Source organism: Aulonocara sp. 'chitande type north' Nkhata Bay, linkage group LG16 (assembly GCF_057382095.1).
Source record: "Aulonocara sp. 'chitande type north' Nkhata Bay isolate Kocher_YH1m ecotype deep benthic linkage group LG16, A_spYH_male_GT1.1, whole genome shotgun sequence".
Classification (NCBI taxonomy): domain Eukaryota; kingdom Metazoa; phylum Chordata; class Actinopteri; order Cichliformes; family Cichlidae; genus Aulonocara; species Aulonocara sp. 'chitande type north' Nkhata Bay.
Genome location: NC_141359.1, coordinates 9,622,993 through 9,644,744, shown reverse-complemented (window position 1 = coordinate 9,644,744; position 21,752 = coordinate 9,622,993). Strand labels below are relative to the sequence as shown.

General features: G+C 41.2%; 3 protein-coding genes across 5 annotated transcripts; 2 read left to right on the top strand and 1 right to left on the bottom strand.

Annotated features, from left to right (window-relative positions):
- Positions 1 to 20: 20 nt before the first annotated feature.
- On the bottom strand, positions 21 to 6,215 carry LOC147310974 (uncharacterized). Of its 3 annotated transcripts, none has more exons than XM_086265983.1 (7): positions 5,927 to 6,214; positions 5,291 to 5,468; positions 5,063 to 5,165; positions 4,877 to 4,958; positions 4,553 to 4,742; positions 3,114 to 3,317; positions 22 to 863 (listed from the first exon to the last, which is right to left on the bottom strand). In XM_086265983.1, exons 4-7 carry the CDS (start codon positions 4,927 to 4,929, stop codon positions 135 to 137), a joined length of 1,176 nt encoding a protein of 391 aa, XP_086122109.1. In that variant the 5' UTR covers positions 4,930 to 4,958; positions 5,063 to 5,165; positions 5,291 to 5,468; positions 5,927 to 6,214; the 3' UTR covers positions 22 to 134. The 3 variants fall into 3 exon arrangements, with proteins under 3 accessions (XP_086122111.1, XP_086122109.1, XP_086122110.1); XM_086265984.1 differs by having other exon boundaries at positions 5,291 to 5,344; XM_086265985.1 differs by lacking the exons at positions 5,063 to 5,165; positions 5,291 to 5,468 and having other exon boundaries at positions 21 to 863; positions 5,927 to 6,215.
- On the top strand, positions 5,969 to 16,087 carry ska3 (spindle and kinetochore associated complex subunit 3). Its single transcript, XM_086265979.1, has 11 exons — positions 5,969 to 6,278; positions 6,367 to 6,428; positions 7,188 to 7,359; positions 7,483 to 7,912; positions 8,046 to 8,107; positions 9,557 to 9,756; positions 9,832 to 10,038; positions 12,050 to 12,238; positions 12,387 to 12,466; positions 12,811 to 12,938; positions 15,067 to 16,087. Exons 1-11 carry the CDS (start codon positions 6,161 to 6,163, stop codon positions 15,222 to 15,224), a joined length of 1,806 nt encoding a protein of 601 aa, XP_086122105.1. The 5' UTR covers positions 5,969 to 6,160; the 3' UTR covers positions 15,225 to 16,087.
- An 89-nt stretch (positions 16,088 to 16,176) lies between these two features.
- LOC147310972 (uncharacterized) lies at positions 16,177 to 21,189 on the top strand. The gene is made up of 2 exons (XM_086265980.1): positions 16,177 to 16,496; positions 17,201 to 21,189. Exons 1-2 carry the CDS (start codon positions 16,211 to 16,213, stop codon positions 18,541 to 18,543), a joined length of 1,629 nt encoding a protein of 542 aa, XP_086122106.1. The 5' UTR covers positions 16,177 to 16,210; the 3' UTR covers positions 18,544 to 21,189.
- The last annotated feature ends 563 nt before the right edge of the window (positions 21,190 to 21,752 follow it).

The following is a 21,752-nucleotide window of genomic DNA, read 5'->3' as shown; positions in this document are numbered from 1 at the left end:
CGTGCATGTTGTTTTTCTCTAAAATAATATTTATTTAGAGGCAATAGTACACAAGATATCCACCAACAAATCTAAAGCTGATAGTGTAGCAGAATTATGAAACATGTGCATGAGACCAGCAGACGATCTCTCTTTCATCCAAACACACACACGGTGCCTGAGGCCAGCCGGTGTTTGTACTCATAGAGGTAGTAGGAGGCTTGAGGGAAGTTGCATTTCATCTCCATCCTGCCCGGAACAACATGGACGGCCACACCAGATCCCAACCCCTCCTGCAGCTTCTTCAGCATGCGGGAAGCCAGGTAGCGCCTAGCCCTGCCTGGGTCTTCTTCTATGGAAGCGTACACCTCAGGTGGTGGGTTGGGGATCTTCCATTCCAAATCCACGATGAGCTGGTGGATGCGGCTTTTATCCAGTGTAGTGGGTGTGTCCCGGTAGCACGCCACCACATGGGGGATAGGAGCTTCAGATGCCACGGAGAGCAAATTGCCAGGCTGTCGTTCTGTCGCTTCACCTTCATTTTCTCCTCCTTCCTCCTCCTCCTCCTCCTTGGGTCCCACAGCGGGGTGGAGCATCACCGCCCAGCGCAGCCAATCGTAATTCTTCTCCAGGGTTTTCAGGATGCTCCCTGCCGCCTCGTCTGGGGGCAATCGGTTGTGGACGGCCTCCTGCAGCTGCTGCCGTATATCCTCTTCCGCCTGCTCCAGGAAGTAGCCTAAGCAGCGACCTCCCGTGTTCTTCATTTTCCTGTACAGGGCACCCATACGGTCAGACCAGCTCTTGATAAGCAGAGCCTGGTCTCTTCCTGTTAGGGAAGCTTGAGTGAAGAGGCAGAGCAGACCAGTGCCCAGGACAAAATTTATCTGTCAGAAGAAAGAGGAGAAAAAGAACGTGAACATGTGAAAGTGTCCATGACCCATAAATCCTTTAGCCAGCATTTTAGTCTGAGAAAGTGGAACCACAGGAACAAAACAGCTCTTTAATAAACATGCTTTTTGCCTTTAAATGGTGTAAATACACCTCACCCTAACACTGTATGTTGAAAAAAATGACAATGCACATGACAAACTGACTGTTCTCCTGTGACCCAGTCACCTTTCTGAGTAACAGCTGTAATTCATAATAAAATCACTGCTCGCAAGGCTTTAACAAACCTGACCTTTATGAGTCAAAAAAGCACTATCTGGATATCCAGTGTTAGTCAGGCTCCTTTAGTGACAACACAGAGGGTTCTTATAATAATAATATTAATAATAATCAAAGCATTATTATTTCAGGTTTGGGTAATTATCTTATGTAGATGTAAGATTTTGTCTGGTTTAAGACAAAATGACATCGCCTTGGTTCTTGTTTCAGCACCAGAAGCATAATCACAGCAGATTACGTTATCACCTAAAATATGTTTATCTATGATAAGTTCTTCAAGGTTAAAGAAACTTGGCTGTAGTTTCTTTGATTAGCAAGGTCGGGCTCTTCAGGCTTGACCACATGATTTGCAGCCATGACTTTGATTACTATAGTTGGTTCAAAATGTCCTTCTCTCAAAGTAAACCCTGCAGCTATATACACTGTGTGCAAAATAAGCTCCGTTTTCTCATTTTTATTTAAACCACACCATGAAGGCACATTTTGCAACTATCATTTCACATCAGTTAGCTCGCCGTGTTTTTATATAAGTGCACTTGTGCAAATCAGTCCTTGAAAAGAGAAACGTGCAAACAAATTTACTCATTCAGAAGCAGAAGCTGCTTCAGCATTAAGGCTAATCCACACTTAAGCCCTTTAATAAGTGGACTCTGGACTGATTTGACTTTCTTGGATGGAAACTCTTCTCTTCACTGCGGTGATGACTGAAGAAAACAACTGTTCTAAACGGACAAGCAGCGCAAAGTGTGCACACTTCCTTTAACACCGTCTTACATTTTGTTTATAACAAGGAGGTCAGTGCTGACCCCACACAGCCAATTATGGTTTAAAGATAATCATCTAACTGCTTTTATATAACAAACAAGCCTGTGACTTCTGGGAGATTCATTTCCTGTAAAATTGGACAGTCGTTATGTAGCAGACTGGCTCTGTGTGTCTTGCCAAGGGGAATGACAGATGGACTAAAGGACCCACAGTGACCATCAGGTCACTTTTAAATGTAAGAAATAGAAAAAAAGAAGTCTGTTTGATTCTGTGCATAAAGGAGGAAAATGCTTTTATGGTAATAAAACCAGTAACCTTTCAGTTTCTTTACAAGAAACTAATGATTTTTAAATTTTAGCTTTAAAGCCTGAGCTCTTCATCTATCGAAGCAAGCGACAGAACACATTTGTTCCCAGCACAGGCAAAGGTGGAATTTGCCGACTCAGCTCACGAGAAAGACAAGAGAAGGTCACAGCGCCGCAGATTAAATATTCAGTTTATTTTAATAGCAAGAAGACAGATGCAGCATGCTTCATTCCCCACGGGACCTCAGTGCTTTTCTGTCACATTTATCTTTTTTGCTATGAAAACTAATAGTTAATCTGGTACAGCTGTGCTTCTCACTGCATTTTCCTCTCCTGCATTTTTTCCATAACTCGTTCTCAGTGGGATTGGATATATTTGTGCTGTTATATATGTGACTGCATCTAACATAGAGTCTTCATTTTTGGATCTTATATAATGAAGTTCCAGGATTGTTTTTTAATTATATATTTTTTTCCTTTCTCTTGGTTTGTACTTGATTGGAGATTTGTATTTACGGGATACCAAACTGCTTTAGACCTTGAAACTGAGGGCGTGTTGAAAAAGTGACCAGTTCTTTTTTTTTTTTCCAGACTGTCCTTCAATGGGCTGTTTGAAGTATTTTGGGGGTGAGGTTCGAAGCTAATTTATGTTTGATCGGGGGACCAAATAATGCATTTTGCCAGTGAAGGTTCTCACAAAGATAAATGTGCCAAAAAAAAGTGTGTGTGCATTTGTGCATAAGCTTGCACAAACCTCACCTCAGGCTTGCGTGCCTGTGCATAATGAAAGTCAAATAAGAAAAAAATGAAACTTTAATGACCCCGACTCCCTGCAGCCAAATGAGTTAATCACAAATACCCCTCCACACCAAGCACCACCCTTCCACATCCACTAACCTTGACGCAGAACTCGCTCAGCTCCCAGCGTTTGGGCTTGTGGCTCAGTATGACCTCCTCCAGCAGTGGGGGCTGGTCTGTCAGCGCCGACACTCCCATTAGACGATTGTAGAGTGCTGTTAGCTGCCTCTCCAGCCGGTAATCCTGCACGTACTGCAGGAACACCTCAGTCTCCTTCTTGGTGAAGTCTGACTGGGCCCTCACCTAAAACCAGAGGAGAAGGAGTGCATCTAAAACCCAGTGGTTCGGGGCAATAATAAACTCTATACTTCAGTTTACTACAGGTCAAATTAAAAACATGGCATTTTCCTTTAATATGAAGGAATGTTAGTAAATAATCTGGACAAGGACACATAAAGCTTTTCCGGTTCTCACACTCAGCACCTTTTCTATCAATTTAGGTGTTTGCACTCACATTTGGCAGCTTTTAGCTGATGAAGAGTCTCATTATCTCTCATCCGTTCACTCCAAAAATAACCAGCCACCCAGAAAATGACAGTGGGTAAACGTTTCCATGAATTCATTTGCTGCCTGTGTTTTTGTTACCACCCCACCTTGCCACCCTATCCACCACCAGCACCAAATTCAAATACCTGTAAACTTATGACATAACCAAATGCCACACTTAGCCGCGGAAATAATTAAAGAGAAAAATAGAAGGCGTAAGCCTGTTAATACGAGTCAGTAGAAATGAGCAGATGCTTTAATCATACATCTGGTCCCATATTTTTACATAATACACTCACAGTGATGAATTCAAATGCAGTCCCAGTGTAAGCTTAGGGGTCTTTGTGCTTTACTTTTAAATATTTGTACTCTTCAGGCTTTATATATGCCAATTTATTGCCATAATACTGTTTTACATCCACCAGTGCTTCCAAGTCCTTCACCCTGTTTTCAGACAATTTGATAAAAAAGACACTTCCCAGGATTAATTTCACCTTAGAGAACTGACGGTGAAGCTAGCAATTGAAAATTTGGCCCAGGTTTTGATAAATAAACCTGCTTCCAGTCAGAATAGGGTCCAGAGGTTGGAAACTTCACATATATTAGACTATAGGCGTATGTAAGAAGTGTTTTGAGTAGAAAAGGAGAGCACAGGCAGGATTTCTTTTTAGCATTTTTTTTTTTATTTTCTTTGATTTTAATTGTGGATTATTCAGTCTGTGTATGGTTTTATGTTAATGTATTTATTTATTTGTCTGTCATGGGATCAGTGAATAAAGATAAAATGTTCACGTCCCAGAACTTGAGGCATGATGTTCCAGTTGCTCATTTTATCTGCATACCCATTAAATAATTATATAATAAAATTATCACCATTGCTAATGAAATACTTGCTTTTATAGTCTCTTTTCTAGACTTTGCATCATTTATTCAGCTATATTACACAACCTTGCACATAAAATTGTGTTTATGAGGTCGTAGAGTTTTCTCACCGCAGTGCCCAGCTGGTAGTACACCACAGCCAGGTCGTTCTCCAGCTGATGGACCTCCTGGTCCTTCAGCAGGCCGTAGCTCGTTGCTCCCAGCTCCTGGTCGATGTGGTCCAAGTTCTTCTTGGCCAGCTCAGTCTCCTCTTGTGTAGCACTGCCACCAAGATAGGAACAGATGCCCTGGACCAAGACCCTGTGCACAGCAAGTAAGTAAAGACACTCCTGGTTTAGCCCCCCCCCCCCAAAAAAGACAAAAAAACCGTTTGTATATAACAATAAGTTTGCATAGCTACAATGTGAATTATCATGTCAAAGAGGAACACCCACCTCACAGTCTGCATGTAGCCCACTGGCTCCAAAACCTTTCCAAACATCGCCATGGCTCCTGAGCTGTCCTCTGGAAGGTTATCTAAGGAGAAAATGAACAGTTGAGATTTAGAAATGATGGAAGTTGGTGTAAATCACTGTGACATTTACCAGATCAAAAATCCTCTGGTTCTTTTTACACCTCACCTCGCTTGTTCGGTGTGCAGGTTTGTGCTGACCTTCACAGTGCGCTATTTATATACAATCAGTGTATCTGATAAGCGCCTTCCACCTACAATACCTTTTTGAACTTGAGAGGAAGAAAAAAGTGATGCGTACAGATTAATGTAAAGCTAGATTAACATTTGTGAAATGCTGAGAGGTGCATGTTCACCTGTGCACATGTATTGCAGGTGTTATATTTTCACATAATACCTGTATAAATAGTACATGTCATTTTCCAATCGTTTAGTCCAGTGCAGATCCAGGCTGTGGAGACAAACACAAGATCCTCTATTCATCAGAGGTTTCCTGGGTTCAGTTTCTCTGGGTCTATACAGCTCCATCTCCTGGCTGCATGGTCTCAGTATTTAACCTTTTATCCGGGTTATTTCTGGGGCATGTGGAGCCAAACAATATTGACATCTCTTTAAAATGGAGGTAACTGAATGTGTTTATATAGACCTGGAGCATTATCTCACATTAAAGGAGGGGTCATCTTCTATTTATCCTGAAATATAGCATTGCAGACTATTCAAAATAACATATACTGTACAAAAAAGCGCATCTAATCTTTATACTTGCTACACATGATATCCTTCTCTGTTCCATTCTGTTTATTTGCACAGCATTTTGAATTGAATTCTCCAGAAACATCTTCTGATGTAGGTTGCATAAAAGGTCATGGAGTATTAAGACAAAAGCAACGTTGAAATGGAGTCAAGTCGATTAAACAATATAATAAATATTTCAGTGTCACAATGCCGAGCACGATATGAAGAAGTAACCATATACTCATGCCACTAAAATGCGCTGTCAAATAGAAAAATATCAAACGTTCGTCAGTTTTACCTTGTCTGTTAACACAGGGGGCGCGAATAAAACCCTTTGCACGTTAAACACTAAAACCCAAGAAGAAGAAGAAGAAGAAGAAGTCTCTTCCGCTTAATACCGGAAGAGGCGCCAAAATTGAAATTTAGTTCTTTCTGCCGACATAGAAACGATAAACAAACGGCCTTTGAAGGTCTGACGTCGGTTTCAGAGTAACTGAGTGCGCTTTTGCTCGTGTCGGACTTTTGCCTGAAAATGGACTCGACTACACAATTCTTCAGGAAGCTGAAAAAGCTGGCAGTGACTCTGGAATCTGAGACTGCCAAGCTCCAGCTCGCATTTGAAAACCGCAACAGCGACGACGACGAGAGCGGTGAGAAACACGCTGACACACAGGCTGCTTAAATCGCTTACAGTGAACTCATCGCACATATCTCAATATGAATTCTTTTCTATTTCAGAAAAGACAGCCAGAGCGATGCGAGCCTATCATGAACTGAACTGTGACGTAGGGAACCTGAAGGTAAAAGTTAGCACGTCTTTTTTTTTTTTTTAAATTGCATCTAAAGGTGGCGACATATACACAGGTTAGCGCGACAATGCAATATTTTATCAGCAGCTGCAACAAAGATCGTTAAATGCGTTATGTAAAATTAACCAAATGCATTCAAAAGTCCTGCACTCAAAATCTTACTTTAGGCAAACTTTGTATTTAACATATTAAAGGTAGAACTGTGGTGATGCACGATTATCTATTACACTTTTACATCCTTTATACTGTGGCTCCCAACTCAGAGACAGACCCTTTCAAAAGGCCAAGATAAATGTGGTTATTCTCTAATTATTGCCTTTCTTTTAAATACAGTTTGGCCTGCATCGTTATAAAAGCAAGTCTTGTCATTTGAAATGCCTGAGTGCACTTGTTCAGAAGGCATAAAAATTAAATTGCATTTCTGTGCTGTGTAACTGCGTACAAAACGCTATTGATTTTACCTACAAAATTACTACCCGTTATGTATTACTGCAGGTAAAACCATTTTGCTATTGTTGAACTCTCCACTGAAGTGAGAATAATATAAAGTCTTTAGCTGCCAAAGGTTTTCCACGTCTTTGACTTCTGTTAACTTGACGCTTATTTCAAGCATCATAAGGAATATCTGTGTGTCATTTATAAACCGATTATTCATAGCAATATCTTTATTGAAGACTAATATTGTAAATTGGTCGGGCGGTTCATTTTTGAATGGTGAGTGCTCATCACTTCTAGTCTCTTCTCGGGTAGGGACAGATCCAGGATGCCTTGGCTCAGCAGAAAGCAAAGAATAATGAGGCGAGCAGCTTCATTAAGGCGTGTAGAGTAATGGACCAGAAAGTCTTCAAGGACATTGAGAGGCTGAAGAGGCACTGCGAGAACTATGGTTACCAAGCTCCCTGTGACACCCAGAGATCAACCAGTAAGTATTAACAATGGCAAAACGACTATATAACACTGGTAATCACGTGTAATGATTTCTTTTCACTTAAAAGAAAAGCGACATGCATTTATGGTTTTCTTATTGTGACTTTTTCTTGTATAGAGCCTAAAGATCAGGCGGAGGAGGCTAAAGATGAAGAAGCAGATGACGACTCAGTAGAAGAGGAAAATCAGGAGGAGGATGGAGGGAATCCTTCCTCAATGGCTCCAAAACCAGAGCTGCCCAACACTGATGTGCTGCGAACTCCACAGCTCTCTGATTTTGGTTTGTCTGAACTGCACCTAAGGAGAGTTCTGGCTGGGACTGAGTGGTGTTCAGAAGTTCCCCCAATGCCTGAGATGAACCTTCCTCAACCCTCACTCAAAGCATCTCTACCATCGCCCATGCCCATTACCCCCAAATGTAACCTGCGAATGGATGACTACGAACTCCAAACACCCCAGATGCACGACTTTGGCATCACAGAGCACACAATGTGTCTGAACAATGACTTCACCATGAATCTGTTCAAGAAGACTGAGAACCAACCAAGGTAGAGTGGTATGAACTATAATGACCCCTGTCGGCCACACTCAGGGTTTGTAGTGTTACTACTGCAGGTCCTTTAAGACTTTACTGTGTAAAACTGCTTTTTCCTGCTTTATGAGTCTCTTCTTGTTCAACAGACCATTACAGGACACAACTGAACCACCAGTGAACGGTTTAATAGACAGTTTGCAGACTAAAGGTATGAAACTGTCAACCTCATAGCTCTTCTTCACCCCACAATAGGTGACTGTCATCTACACTCATGGAAAAGAGAAAGTTTTCACAAAACTCTACGCTGTCCTGTTTAAAAACTAAGTACGCCCAATGATTCAGTACTTTGTAGACACGTCTAGACCCGTAACTTGAAGTAATAACTTGAAGTAAATATACAGACAATAACTTGAAGTAATTGTCTGTATAACTTTATCAGTCTGTCAGTTTGTCCTGGAGAAATTTTGGCCCACTCTTCTTTACAACATCAAGTCTGTGGCCATTTATGCATCGCTCTCTTAAGGTCTGCACTTTGATTGTACCATTGTTACACATTGATTCTTTTCTTTGTCAGCCATTCTGTTGTTGATTTGCTGATATTCTTGGGATCGTTGTCCTCTTGCATGACCCAGTATCAGCCAAGCTTTGTCTGTCGGACAGATGGTCTCACATTTGATTCTAGAATCCTTTGGCATACAGAGAAATTCATGGTCGATGAATGACTTCAAGGTGTCCAGGACCTGTGTCTGCAAAACGATCCCAAATAACCACCCTGCCTGAATGCTATTTGATTAGCTGCTATTTAAGATCTTAGTTTCTGTGGAACGGTGTACTCACCTTTTCACAGGACTGAACAGAGTTCAGTGAAAACGTTTTTTTCACACAAATGTATAAAGTATACATCTTTAGTAAAGAAATCGGATGTCTTTACTATTCAGGAAACAAGATGTTTCTCTTCTTCAGTTGTCTTTTTCTTGCATGACTTTATCCAGCACTTAGTTTATGATCAGATGTTTCCCTTTGCATTTATTTTCATCTTACATTTTCTAAACAGTGTTTTTTCGAGTGTTATAAACTATTTAAAATATCTTACTATTTATTTATTAGTAAGTTGTAAGTAATCTTATGTCATGACATATTCTGATGCCTGTTAATTAAAAAGTGCATGTTTGAATATGGTTATGTTTTCATTGTCTTAAGTTTAATAATGATACAAAATCCCCAGCGTTTAGCCAGTGGAGACTACAAGTTTCCACATCACACTTGTGCAGATTTTTTCACTACTTGGATCTGAAAAAAAAGTGTACTGAACATTTTGTTCAGCGAAATCTGACGTCCAAAAGAGAAATAAAAAAACACTGACCAAAACGAGCTTTTCATAGAAAATGATCAGCTTTAAGTACTCGGGAACTACATTTGTTTTTATTAAACAGCTCAAGGCTTTGTCAGTGCACCATTTTTCTATCTGAAATGTTGCTTGTTTTTCAAAGATGCCACCTGAAGGTATTAAAAATTCTATACTATGTATTTAAAATACCTAGTATTTTGAAAAATAAAAGTAGCACATGTAGAGAAACGGCACCAGGCTGTTAAGAGAAAGCACTACAGTGAAATGGTTCTAAATATCTTCCTGTGACATTGTTTTGATTACCTTCAGCTGAAAAGCTGGAATCACCAGAGCCGCCTGTGTTTTGTACCCCGGGATTCAAGATCAAAAAGACAAACGGTCACTCGTCTCCAACTGCACAAGGCACTGGTGTCCCAGAATTCCCCTGTCACCCTGGCAACCTACCTGCCACACCCGAAGTCCCAGCATTTCAAACGCCGTACGTGAACAGACTAGTCAGTACCAAAAAGGTAAGAAATAAAATGTAACTGTGTGTGTTTTTGTTTCTGACATTTTAATTTCACATCACCTTTTTAATTTTTTAGAGCACACAGCAGCCTGAGCCATCCGTTATGCAAACGGATAATGACACCCAGACCTTGGATCTTCCATCCCCACCTTGTAACAGGGCAGCTGGTTTCAAACGCACCTGGGAATATGATGTGCCCGATATATCCACCACGGGTTTAGAGGACAAGCAGTTGCCAGTGATGCCCAACCTAGAGTCTGCTTTGGGAAATTCTTTACAAAGCGTAAGACAAACAGGAAAGCATTTACTTTTAACCAGAGATGCTCACGGCTTTATGGCAAACAAAATGACAAGTCAGATGTAATACAGTGGGGCAAAAAAGTATTTAGTCAGCCACCGATTGTGCAAGTTCCCCCACCTAAAATGATGACAGAGGTCAGTAATTTGCACCAGAGGTACACTTCAACTGTGAGAGACAGAATGTGAAAGAAAAATCCATGAATCCACATGGTAGGATTTGTAAAGAATTTATTCGTAAATCAGGGTGGAAAATAAGTATTTGGTCAATAACAAAAATACAACTCAATACTTTGTAACATAACCTTTGTTGGCAATAACAGAGGTCAAACGTTTACTATAGGTCTTTACCAGGTTTGCACACACAGTAGCTGGTATTTTGGCCCATTCCTCCATGCAGATCTTCTCGAGAGCAGTGATGTTTTGGGGCTGTCGCCGAGCAACACGGACTTTCAACTCCCGCCACAGATTTTCTATGGGGTTGAGGTCTGGAGACTTTCAAATGCTTCTTACGGAGCCACTCCTTTGTTGCCCGGGCGGTGTGTTTTGGATCATTGTCATGTTGGAAGACCCAGCCTCGTTTCATCTTCAAAGTTCTCACTGATGGAAGGAGGTTTTGGCTCAAAATCTCACGATACATGGCCCCATTCATTCTGTCCTTAACACGGATCAGTCGTCCTGTCCCCTTGGCAGAAAAACAGCCCCATAGCATGATGTTTCCACCCCCATGCTTCACAGTAGGTATGGTGTTCTTGGGATGCAACTCAGTATTCTTCTTCCTCCAAACACGACGAGTTGAGTTTATACCAAAAAGTTCTACTTTGGTTTCATCTGACCACATGACATTCTCCCAATCCTCTGCTGTATCATCCATGTGCTCTCTGGCAAACTTCAGACGGGCCTGGACATGCACTGGCTTCAGCAGCGGAACACGTCTGGCACTGCGGGATTTGATTCCCTGCCGTTGTAGTGTGTTACTGATGGTGACCTTTGTTACTTTGGTCCCAGCTCTCTGCAGGTCATTCACCAGGTCCCCCCGTGTGGTTCTGGGATCTTTGTTCACCGTTCTCATGATCATTTTGACCCCACGGGATGAGATCTTGCGTGGAGCCCCAGATCGAGGGAGATTATCAGTGGTCTTGTATGTCTTCCATTTTCTGATGATTGCTCCCACAGTTGATTTTTTTCACACCAAGCTGCTTGCCTATTGTAGATTCACTCTTCCCAGTCTGGTGCAGGTCTACAATACTTTTCCTGGTGTCCTTCGAAAGCTCTTTGGTCTTGGCCATGGCGGAGTTTGGAGTCTGACTGTTTGAGGCTGTGGACAGGTGTCTTTTATACAGATGATGAGTTCAAACAGGTGCCATTCATACAGGTAACGAGTGGGGGACAGAAAAGCTTCTTACAGAAGACGTTACAGGTCTGTGAGAGCCAGAGATTTTCCTTGTTTGAGGTGACCAAATACTTATTTTCCACCCTGATTTACGAATAAATTCTTTACAAATCCTACCATGTGGATTCATGGATTTTTTTTTTTTCACATTCTGTCTCTCACAGTTGAAGTGTACCTCTGGTGCAAATTACTGACCTCTGTCATCATTTTAAGTGGGGGAACTTGCACAATCGGTGGCTGACTAAATACTTTTTTGCCCCACTGTATGGCTAGATTTTATGAAAGGTTGGTTAAATAAAATGAACTGTAATCTCCAGAAGGGAAACTTCCTTCTTATAGTAACAGACTAATATAGCTTCTAAAAAAATGTTTTCAGTCCATCATAATATATCAAAATATTTTTTTCACCACAAGAAATTTTTAAGAAAAAAGGTGTAATAAAAAAATTAAAAGCATCTTACTAGCAAACAAATTCTGTTGTTTTACATGAAGTCAAAAATGAGCTAAAATTGCTCATTTGATTTTCATTCCTGTGCACAGATGAGATTTATCAAAATGTGAATGAAACATGTTTAAAGGTCAAAGTTTTTCCTGTCATTTACAGAGCAATGGGAAAATCCTGAAGTTCAGCGAGAATGAAAAGGTGGCTAAGGAGCCCAATGTCAACAGCCTGGAGTTGGATGGACTCACCCAGGAGTTCAGCTTGGGGACACCTCGTATAAGAGCACACTACCAAGAGCCAACCACCCCGGAGATGCCAGACCTGAGCTCTGTCACACAGGACATCTGTAAAGTTAGTCTTGTTTAGTCCCATAAAAGCACTTTTGAAATCCATAGGTTTGCTGTTTGCAGATAAATTCATGTTCCTTGTTGACGTAAATGTTACATAACATTTATAATTTGTGAAATTTCCTCTCGTGCTCTTTCCTCCTATTTTGTAGCTTGTGTCCCAGGCTCAGTTGAAGAAGACAACAATGACAAATGAACACCCACCTGTCAAGCCTGACAAAAAGAAACACAGGTAGCCCGTTATAAAATAAGAAATATAGATATAGGTGGCAATATTTAATTCATGAACTCTAAATTAGTAGCTTTTATTGTGTGTCCATTCCAAAGTTGCAGATCAGGCTGGTGCTCGGTAGCAGAGAAGAATATTAATGTAAAATATTAGATATGAGATATCATTTGTATATATTTTTAATAAATGTTGAACTTTTGTGTTGCTTATTTCAGTCTCTCCTGATGAAATATGTGTTAATTTCTTTATTTCACTCAGTTTTATCCATTCTTACATGATGCGTGCCTGCAGTCTTTCTTTCAAAACTTTGATTGTGACGTGTCACCTTCCATCCATTCCTCTCCCAGATCTGCAAGTCTGCCTGAAGTGTCAGAGAACGAGTTCCAGAGTTTACCGAGCTACCTGAGGCAGATGAGCCTGAACAGCCTCAACCAAACGGTTCACAACATCAACAATTTCATGGCAGAGTATCAAGGTCAGTGTTATATTTGTGCACAGGGTCATGGATGAATGCAGCTCTTGTTTAAACAGCTCCAGTTATGGAGGATGGCTGCGCCCTCCATGACTCTGGTTCTACCGGAGGTTTCTTCCAGTTAAAAGGGAGTTTTTCCTTCCCACTGTTGCCAAGTGCTTCCTTATAGGGGGTCCTCTGATTGTTGGGGTTTTCTCTGTAATATTGCAGACCTTTACCTTCCAATATCAAATACCTAGAGGCAGCTATTGTGATTTGGTGCTATATTAATAAAACTGAATTGAATTGAATAGCTTTGTAACTGTAGTGGAGAAGAATGTAATGATACATTAATGTACTACAGGACACACCACAGTCAAGGTGCGTGAGAAACGGAGACTCTGACGCAGCAGTTTAAATTTCTCACTGAGGCAGTGGTGTTGATGTCGTGGTCAGTAGTTTAGAAAACACCTGTGATCTCACACACAGTGGTTTTCAGATTGGCTGCAAACTTGGAAAACAAATTATCTTGCTGGTTTGACTTTTGTTCAGTTGGATTTGATTACTGCAGTTACACTGGACTTCCACAGATTTCCTTTATTAAATCAGAGGAGCGCTTCCTGTTTTAAAAATAGCGTCCAGTAGTTTTCACGGTTATGCTGAAATCCTTCCCTGAATAAAGCTGTCATCCTCTGTTAGTTTGGACTGTTAATTAGCAGCAGAGGGTGCTATTTGCATAAGTAAACAACCAAATGGGAATGAACAGGTCTGTGCTGGCGATGTTTCCCTTGGTTACTCAATGGGAGATCATCTATAATCCACCCCGTTGTAGTTACAAACATGAGAGGTTAAAAAATGGTTTAATTGTTTAAAAAAACTGAGCTTCTAAAGTAACAAGAAATCTGGATTCACAGAAGCTGCTTTCGGCTGCTTCCTTGTCACAAGCGGGTGCCACAGCAGGTAGCGCTGCCTGTTTGATTTGGCAGTTTTACACCAGATGCCCTTCCTGACACAACCCCAATGAGAAATTAGGATTCATAAACCTGTCAAATTGTTCCTGATAGCAGCAAGAACTAGCTGTACTGTGTTAAACTTTTAGATTGCTTCAGACTGATTACACAATACCATCAGGGAAGCACCTGATCAGACTGAAATCTGAGGATTTGTCCCATTTTTAAAATCAAAGCGTGGGGACATCACATATAATATCTGTATACGACCAAGCCTGTCATCATATTTCATATTTTCCTGTCATATACATACTCTTACAATAGTAGATGCTCATTTTAAACACGACCAGAGTTTCAAATGATGTCGGTGATCCTTGTAAGCCCAAACGCTCAGGTTTCAAACTGCTGTCTTTTCACTTGTGTTTTTCTCATAAGAAAATATCCATTATATGCTCTTGTAAGGTGCACAGCTCTGTTTGTGAGGAGCATCCCATGAGAAGAAAGTTGGCTTAAAAGGAAGTGGCCTTGGGAAGGATGGTGGTGAAGGAGGGAAGCTAAAACTGCTCCTTTCACTGGATGAACTGTGGGGGCTGCACAAAGGGCCACATTCAGATAAACAGTTATTTAAAGCTGTGAATCATGCAAAGTTAACTTGATGTAGTCCAAAAATAAACATGTCAAGCTGGAAATGAGCATATTAGGTCCCAGCTGAATAGATCTACATCGTTTTCTCAAAGTACACACGGTCATATAATGGCTGTATCCACTGTTGTGCTTTCAGATAATTGTTTATACTCAGTGCTCAAGATAACAGTATGATATTTGGAAAGTAAACAAGAGATGTTTGTTATTTCTCTGATTGCAGATCTCTTGATTAAAATGTCTCAGGACATTTGCTACCAGCACCAGGCTGTTCATCTTTATTGTTAGCAGAACAGTCAGTTTGTTTCTTTGCCTGGTTTCATCAGTTTTACATTGATCTGGCTTCAGTGAGGTTTCAGCTACAAAATTACCATCATCAGTTACATAATTGGAATTGTATACCAAATAGATTTCCTCCAGTTTAAGCCCCCGAAACGTTTCAAAAAGCCAGATTTTTACAGACATGGTGTGTTTGTTATTTTAGCGGTATCCCAGCAAATCGTCATGTGAACAAGCTCTCATTTCTCTAATCTGTCCCTTTTCTGTGGCGCCCTCTGCAGGAGAAACAACAGAGTTTCAGATGGAGAAGCTGAAGAAGATCATCAGTGTCGGAACCAAGGCCCCCGTATACATCCTCTGTCTCACAGAGCTCAAGAGACTGAAGCATGTGAGAGGAGACCGGAACACCTCTGTGTACAGACTGATCACACACATCTAAAGCTTGTCCATCCGTTGGCGAAAATCTATGTGATGTTAAGCACTTAAGCTGCAGGCAAAGATTATCTATCAAGTCAAACGGCAAAGAAAAACATACATTATGAGAAGAGTCCCAACAAATGAACTCAATCAGAGAAAGCAGCTATCCTTTATATTGTATATGGTTTGTGTTTTGATTGTAAATAGTACATGGACCTGTGAGTCAATAATTTGCATTTCCATGGTTGTATGCAATAAAATGGAAACTGGTTGTTTAGACAAGTAGTACAGATTCGTATAATACATAAAGATATATATTGAGACATTGTTGGATTAAAAAGGCTAAACTTTTATCAATAGCAAGCTCAGTCTTCTGCAGCGGGAGTATAACACATGACTTGCAGTAACCAATGGGTGTTAATAATTCAGCCACATGAATATGCATTGTCAAACTATAGATGGTTTATCCATCTACCACAGCTCACTTTTAATTGTCCTTACCCATTTGTATAAAGTTAAATAAAATAGCAAATGAGACTGTTAATCAGAAAATCCTGAACTTTTATTGCTCATTGCTGTGATGTGTTGCATGTGACTACTACTATCTTGATCTTTAACAAATTGGTAATTGGCTTTTCAAATATAACTAGTGAGTTTTATCTTTGTGCAGTCTAAACACACTTGTATTGAAATAAGCTACTGTATCACAGTTGTGTGCTGTGGATGAAAGCCAAGTACTGTACTCCAGTTTCAGAGCTGATTAACAGAGGGATCTAATAAGCTACAGGTATATTGCATCTGTTTTATACTGTCTGTGGTTGTTTCCAGTTGCTGTGGTTTGTTTTTTCCTTCGTCATGTTCATTTTCGAAAATTAAAAAAGAGCAAATTAACCATTTGTGTGATTTCGGGACATTAGCGTTTCTGCTTCTCGGCGTGAGTGAAGATCGCATTTCAATGACGTCGTCCCGAGATGGTCCAATCAGAGTGACGAAAGCTAACGGCCGTTGATGACGGAACTACAGTTTTTTTGTCGCCCTCTGGTAGACCACCATTTTGGGAGTCAAAACACCCAGCAAACTGCAGCGCACACTTCCACGCTTCTCCGTGGCCTTACTATGGTTCACACCTGTGTGGTGGCAGGCTGCAGGAACAGAAGGACACCAGGCACCACCTTATCTTTCTACCGTTTCCCACGGGACCCCGAGAGGAAGCAGCGCTGGATAGCTGCTGTGAACCGAGAGGGCTGGGTGCCGAACGACGGCAGTCGGCTCTGTAGTACTCACTTCATTTCAGGTATGAAGGCAAAACCACTCTGAACCCTAAAAGTGTCCCCCTGTGTGGGTTTTTTGTTTTGTTTTGTTTGTTTTTAAAGTAAACCAGTTCATACTGATGTTGCTAGGCTTCCACATAAACACTCGTGTCTAGAAAACCAAGGAGTTTGGTTTTTTTTTGCTGTCAGTGCAGTGTTGTGTTCAAAGGTTGCATGAAGTCAGGAGGGACAGTGGCATAGTCGGTGTAACTGCAGCGGGTAATAAACATGTTTAGGTTCACTATCACATAGTAAAAACCCTCACTGATTAAAATGACTGGAAAAAGGCGGTGTTTGTAGCTGTAAGCCTTTGAATATCTAAAAAATAGCTCTACGAAACTAAGTTCAGATGGAAATAAAATGTAGCATTACTGCAATTAATTCAGCTGGGATGGGTTATAAATTTTGTTTACTAAATATATGAAAGTAGATGCCGCTAATGGTACGTGGTATTTTAATGCTAGGTTTGTTTTGTTTTTATTGTCTGGTGTGTGCAATCTTTTTGTGTGCAAAGATTTTCATGCTTAAATTTTGTTTGTAGAGGAAAAATTAATTAGGGATGTACTGACTGAACAACAGCAACTGTTTGTTATTTTATGTATTGCACGCTACAAAATGAGAGAGCACTCTAAATCACAAGTATCATAAACAGATGAATTTGAATTAGATTCTTTTTTTTCACATGCAGGTAAACAGGTGAAGAATCCGCGCTCTCCGGATTATGTTCCTTCTGTGTTCACGGCGGCTCCCTTATGCCCAGAGATGAAGGAGCCGGGTGCCTTAGAGATCGTGGACAAACAGGAAGCACGGGTGGAGGCAGCCAATGCCTTGCTGTTCCTCCAGGGCCAGGGCATGTCTGCGGTGGATGAACAGGGCCAGGAAAAGCATCCTGAGGTGAAGGAACAGGAGACCACTGCAGAGGAGAGTGCCTCCTCCTCCCTCAGCACTGAAGATGATGATGATGACGATGACGACGAAGATGATGATGATGATGATAATGATGATCAGTCTGTGAGTGACAGCAAGAAAGGAAAGTTTGCCCAGACATCTGATGTCCCGGTGAACTTTGATGACATCTTGAAAGCCCTGAAGAGGGAGAATCAGGCCCTCAAGGAGTCTGTGGAGAAAATGTCTCTCTCAGAGAACTCCTTAAGGAATGATGCTGAGAAAGTGAAGTTTTACACTGGTTTACCCAACTACTTTGTCTTAGAGACAGTCATGTGGCTGCTGGCACCTCACATGGATGGAATGAAAAACGTCAAGCTCTCCAAGTTCCAGCAGCTGCTGCTGACACTAATGCGTCTCCGCCTGGACCTCCGCAATCAGGACTTGGCTTATCGCTTTGGCGTGAAAGTCGGCACAGTTACCAGAACAGTTCACCGGATGGTCAGCATCATGTCCTCTACTCTGGTGCCAACGGCTGTCTTTTGGCCCTCCAGAGCTGAGCTCCGTAAAAACCTGCCAGCTGCGCTGCGAGCCTCTCACCCTGACTGCGCCGTCATCATAGACTGTTTCACCGTGCCTTTCGAGGACCCGGTCTCTCAGGGGGCGGGGTCAAGTTATAACGTGTTTAAGTATCTGATTGGCGTGGCTCCACAAGGCGTGGTCACTTTTGTCTCTAGGGGTGTGCTGGGAAACGTCAGTGACAAGAGCCTGGCTGAGGGCTGTGGATTCTTGTGCAAGCTTCTCCCGGGCGATGTCGTACTGGCAAGCCGTGACCTGGACATCGGAGACTCCGTGGCAGCACGTGGAGCCTTGTTTAAAATTGCTGACAGCTACCAGGGAGAAGCATATGGGAGAACAGAGGGCTCATTGCTGGCTGATCCTTCCTCTGAGACAGTGAGCGTGCAGAGGCATGTGGAGAGGGTGATCTCTATGGTAAAGCAGCGGTACGCCATGCTCACGGGCCCTGTCGAGAGCGCCTTCACCGCAGCCTCTGAGCGCACGTCGAACCTCTCAACCTTTGATAAGATTGTGCAAGTTGCCTGTGCCTTAAACAACCTGTGCATCTCTGCTGCTCCACTCGAGTGATGTGTAGACAAACGCCTCGTGCTCCTTTAATGCTGATCAGGCTCTTCAGTTCCCTTTACTGCTTTGGACTGCACTTCTTGCTGTCCCTCTGTGTCTATGTGTCGACACTACATCATGACTACAGCAAATAGATCTATACTTTTCCACTATACTAACTTTCAATCTATGTCACTCCTTGTGATCTGGGTCAGTTTATACTTAGCAATAGGACCATTTCTCCAAATACAGAAACCACATTTCTGAGATGTGATGTCATTAAGTTATGCACCTCCCCTCACAAAGAATGGCTGACTTGCAAGAATTTATTTTGTTTAGGCTTTGGGTGAAAACTGAGTAAAACCCTTATGAAATATGTCTTTATTAGCTACTTGTAAATGCTGAAGTATACACACTGCAGTTTGGGTAATGCATTTCCACTGATCCCACATCTCTGACTGTTAAGTGTGTCTTCCCCATCCCTGACTGTAGTTACCAGATTACATCCATCTGCTGCAGAGAAGTGGCATGTTGCTTAAACCTTTTTTAATTTTTATTTATTTTTTTGTTGCTTCCCTGCATCTAAATCAGGAACTGTGCACATAGGAATATGCATAGAAAGAGGTTAAAATAACAGAAATGCCAGACAAAGTAGTACACCGTAGTACTCCTCGGCCACAGTGTCTCCTCTCTGTTCACAGTGCAGGGACAGAAATGTCCTGTGGTTTGTGAAGGAGTACTGGTTGTAAACTCATCGTTTTTGGCATAGTCACATTTTTGTAAACCAGGTACTTTTTATAGCAAGAGTACAGTCAGCTGTGATGATTAGCTACAAGTTGGCAATTCGAGCACATCTTGGAATGGCAGATGTCTTCATCAGCAGTGATTTGCTGGTTTTGCAGGTTTAAAAAATAATAGTAATGATGATGTTGATGAACAGAAAATTAGACTTTAGCTTGAGCTGTATACAGTGATTAACAATGATGTCCTTTTTTACTGAGCTACGTGTTTAGGTAATTATTAATTTTCCCAAAGTAGTTAAAGCTCCTTATTTAATACAAAAATCTCAAAAGAATCATCTTTTGTGTTGGTGCAGAAGTAAACAGTATTGCTGACATGCTGTTGAGCCTGAAGAAACACATTGTTAGATGAGTACATCAGCTACATTTAACATGTGGATTCATTCTCACTGGTTTGTCCTCTCCTGTGGGAGACTGTGACAGGCTTTGGTCCATGAGCACGAGCCACAGCAGTAGTTATGATACAAGGCTGCGGGTTATTTCCAGAAAGGTTACCCAGCAACTGAAATTTTGATCTTTTTAAAGGGTTTGACCTTTCAGTAATGTAGACACACCAACTGAAAAGTTTCTACTGATATACAGTATATCTGCATTTTTTTTAATTTGAAGATAACCCCTCTGATTATTGAATTACATATTTTAGTAGTGCTGCTTTGCTGGTGCCTTAGTTTGTAAAGCTGTTCCAGATCAGCCCATATTTTCTACAGATATTTATTTTGACATCATGCACTATTCTTTGGACTTTTTCCTGGTTTGGTCCCTAAGCCAGATGTGCATGATGAGTCAGCATCTGTAGTCAACAAGGTCTAAATGTGTGTTCCCATTGTTTTGTTGTTTGTTTGTTTTTAAGGTACATCATTCTTGTGTGCTCAACCTTCTGCCAAAACTAATCTAAAGTCACTACACTTATACTTATGTTTTCTCCTAAGGTTTGAGGGGCTACAATACAATTGGCTCAGGGCCCAAAAATGAATTGGGAATGCTCCAATAACAAAGACTACACTTAAGTTCAGGTGCTGGGCTTTAACAGGTGATGCTTCATAATCGGTGTTAGGTTCAGAATGTGCCTTCTGTTCTCAGACCCCTGGATATCCCAGACAACAGATGCTTGTCTGTCTTTTCTGACTGGTCATGTTTTGGTTGACACTGTATTGCTCTGGGGCTTCCATAAGGACATCTAGCCACAGTATTTAGTCCACTTGCCTGCTTTTCTCCCCTTCAATTAGCCATGGTGTTTGGCACTGCTGATGCTCTAAACAAACTATAAAAATCAAGTTAATTAGCAGTACTATGGGTTGATATATTTCTTCAGCAGTGCATGTACTTTGGATGAACACATGCTTCATTTTTTTTATTTTTTTTTAAATTAAGTCTTTGACTGAGTAGACTGTATCTGCAGACCTTGCTTGCTCTTTTATGGAGGGAGCGAAAAGCCCCCTTTTTTGACTGATTAAAATAGTCTTACAGGCTGGTTTAAATGGTGTTTGCCCGTTCCTAAGGTAGTGAGTGGCGCTGGAGGACTGTTATCAAGCAAGGCCAAATACCAGTATTAATAGTAGTTAAAAGGCTTTGTGAAATGACTGTTGGTTTATTCTGTCTGTATTTAGTTCTTACATGCATAAGAACAAAGTCAATACTTCCTATTTGATGTTTTTTCTGCTCTAAAATAAAAGAGCTTCTAGGTTGACATGTATGAAAGAAGTTTATAAACTCATGTTCTCACACTACATTGCTGTTTGACATTATTGTTACGGACGCATGTGCTTCCATGATGTGTAAACTCCTGAAGGTTTCCTGTTTAGTTTCTCTTTTAATATAGCTCCTGTGACTGAAAAAATAAAGTTGTGGAATTGCATCAGCTTACCCAGTACCCAAGAGTCGCCGTTATATTATTCTGTGTGTACGTGTAAAATATTGAAGCTCTGTGCTGTACATGTTGTCCTGTGATAACTGACATTATTATAACGTTTTATTTGCTTTCACACTGAGTCATTGGTAAAAACTATTTCCAAGGCCGGAGAGGGGTGACTGAGTAATGTAATGTGCAGATATACTTTATTTATCAAAGGGAAAAATGCTTGGAGGAAGCTCCGCCTGTGAATATTTCAGAGGAAGGAAATCAAGACGTCTCACTCCGTTGCTTTTTGCAGTCACTGCAGCGGTGAAAACCACAGCTCGTTACTACTCGCTATTGCACTGACAGCGTAAACTAGAACCCCGCAGTTCTGTTTCTATACTTAACTCGTTATTAAAATCAAAAGTAAAACTTACTAATGCACTTCAACAAAAAAAGATTTGTACGACGCCGAATACACAAAAACATTTTTAATTTTAATTTGTTCGCAAACGGTAATAGCGCCTAGCTAACAACGTGAACGGAGTGAACGGCAGTTGCCTAATAGACGATCTTCAGGTCCGCTGACGTGCGTTGGT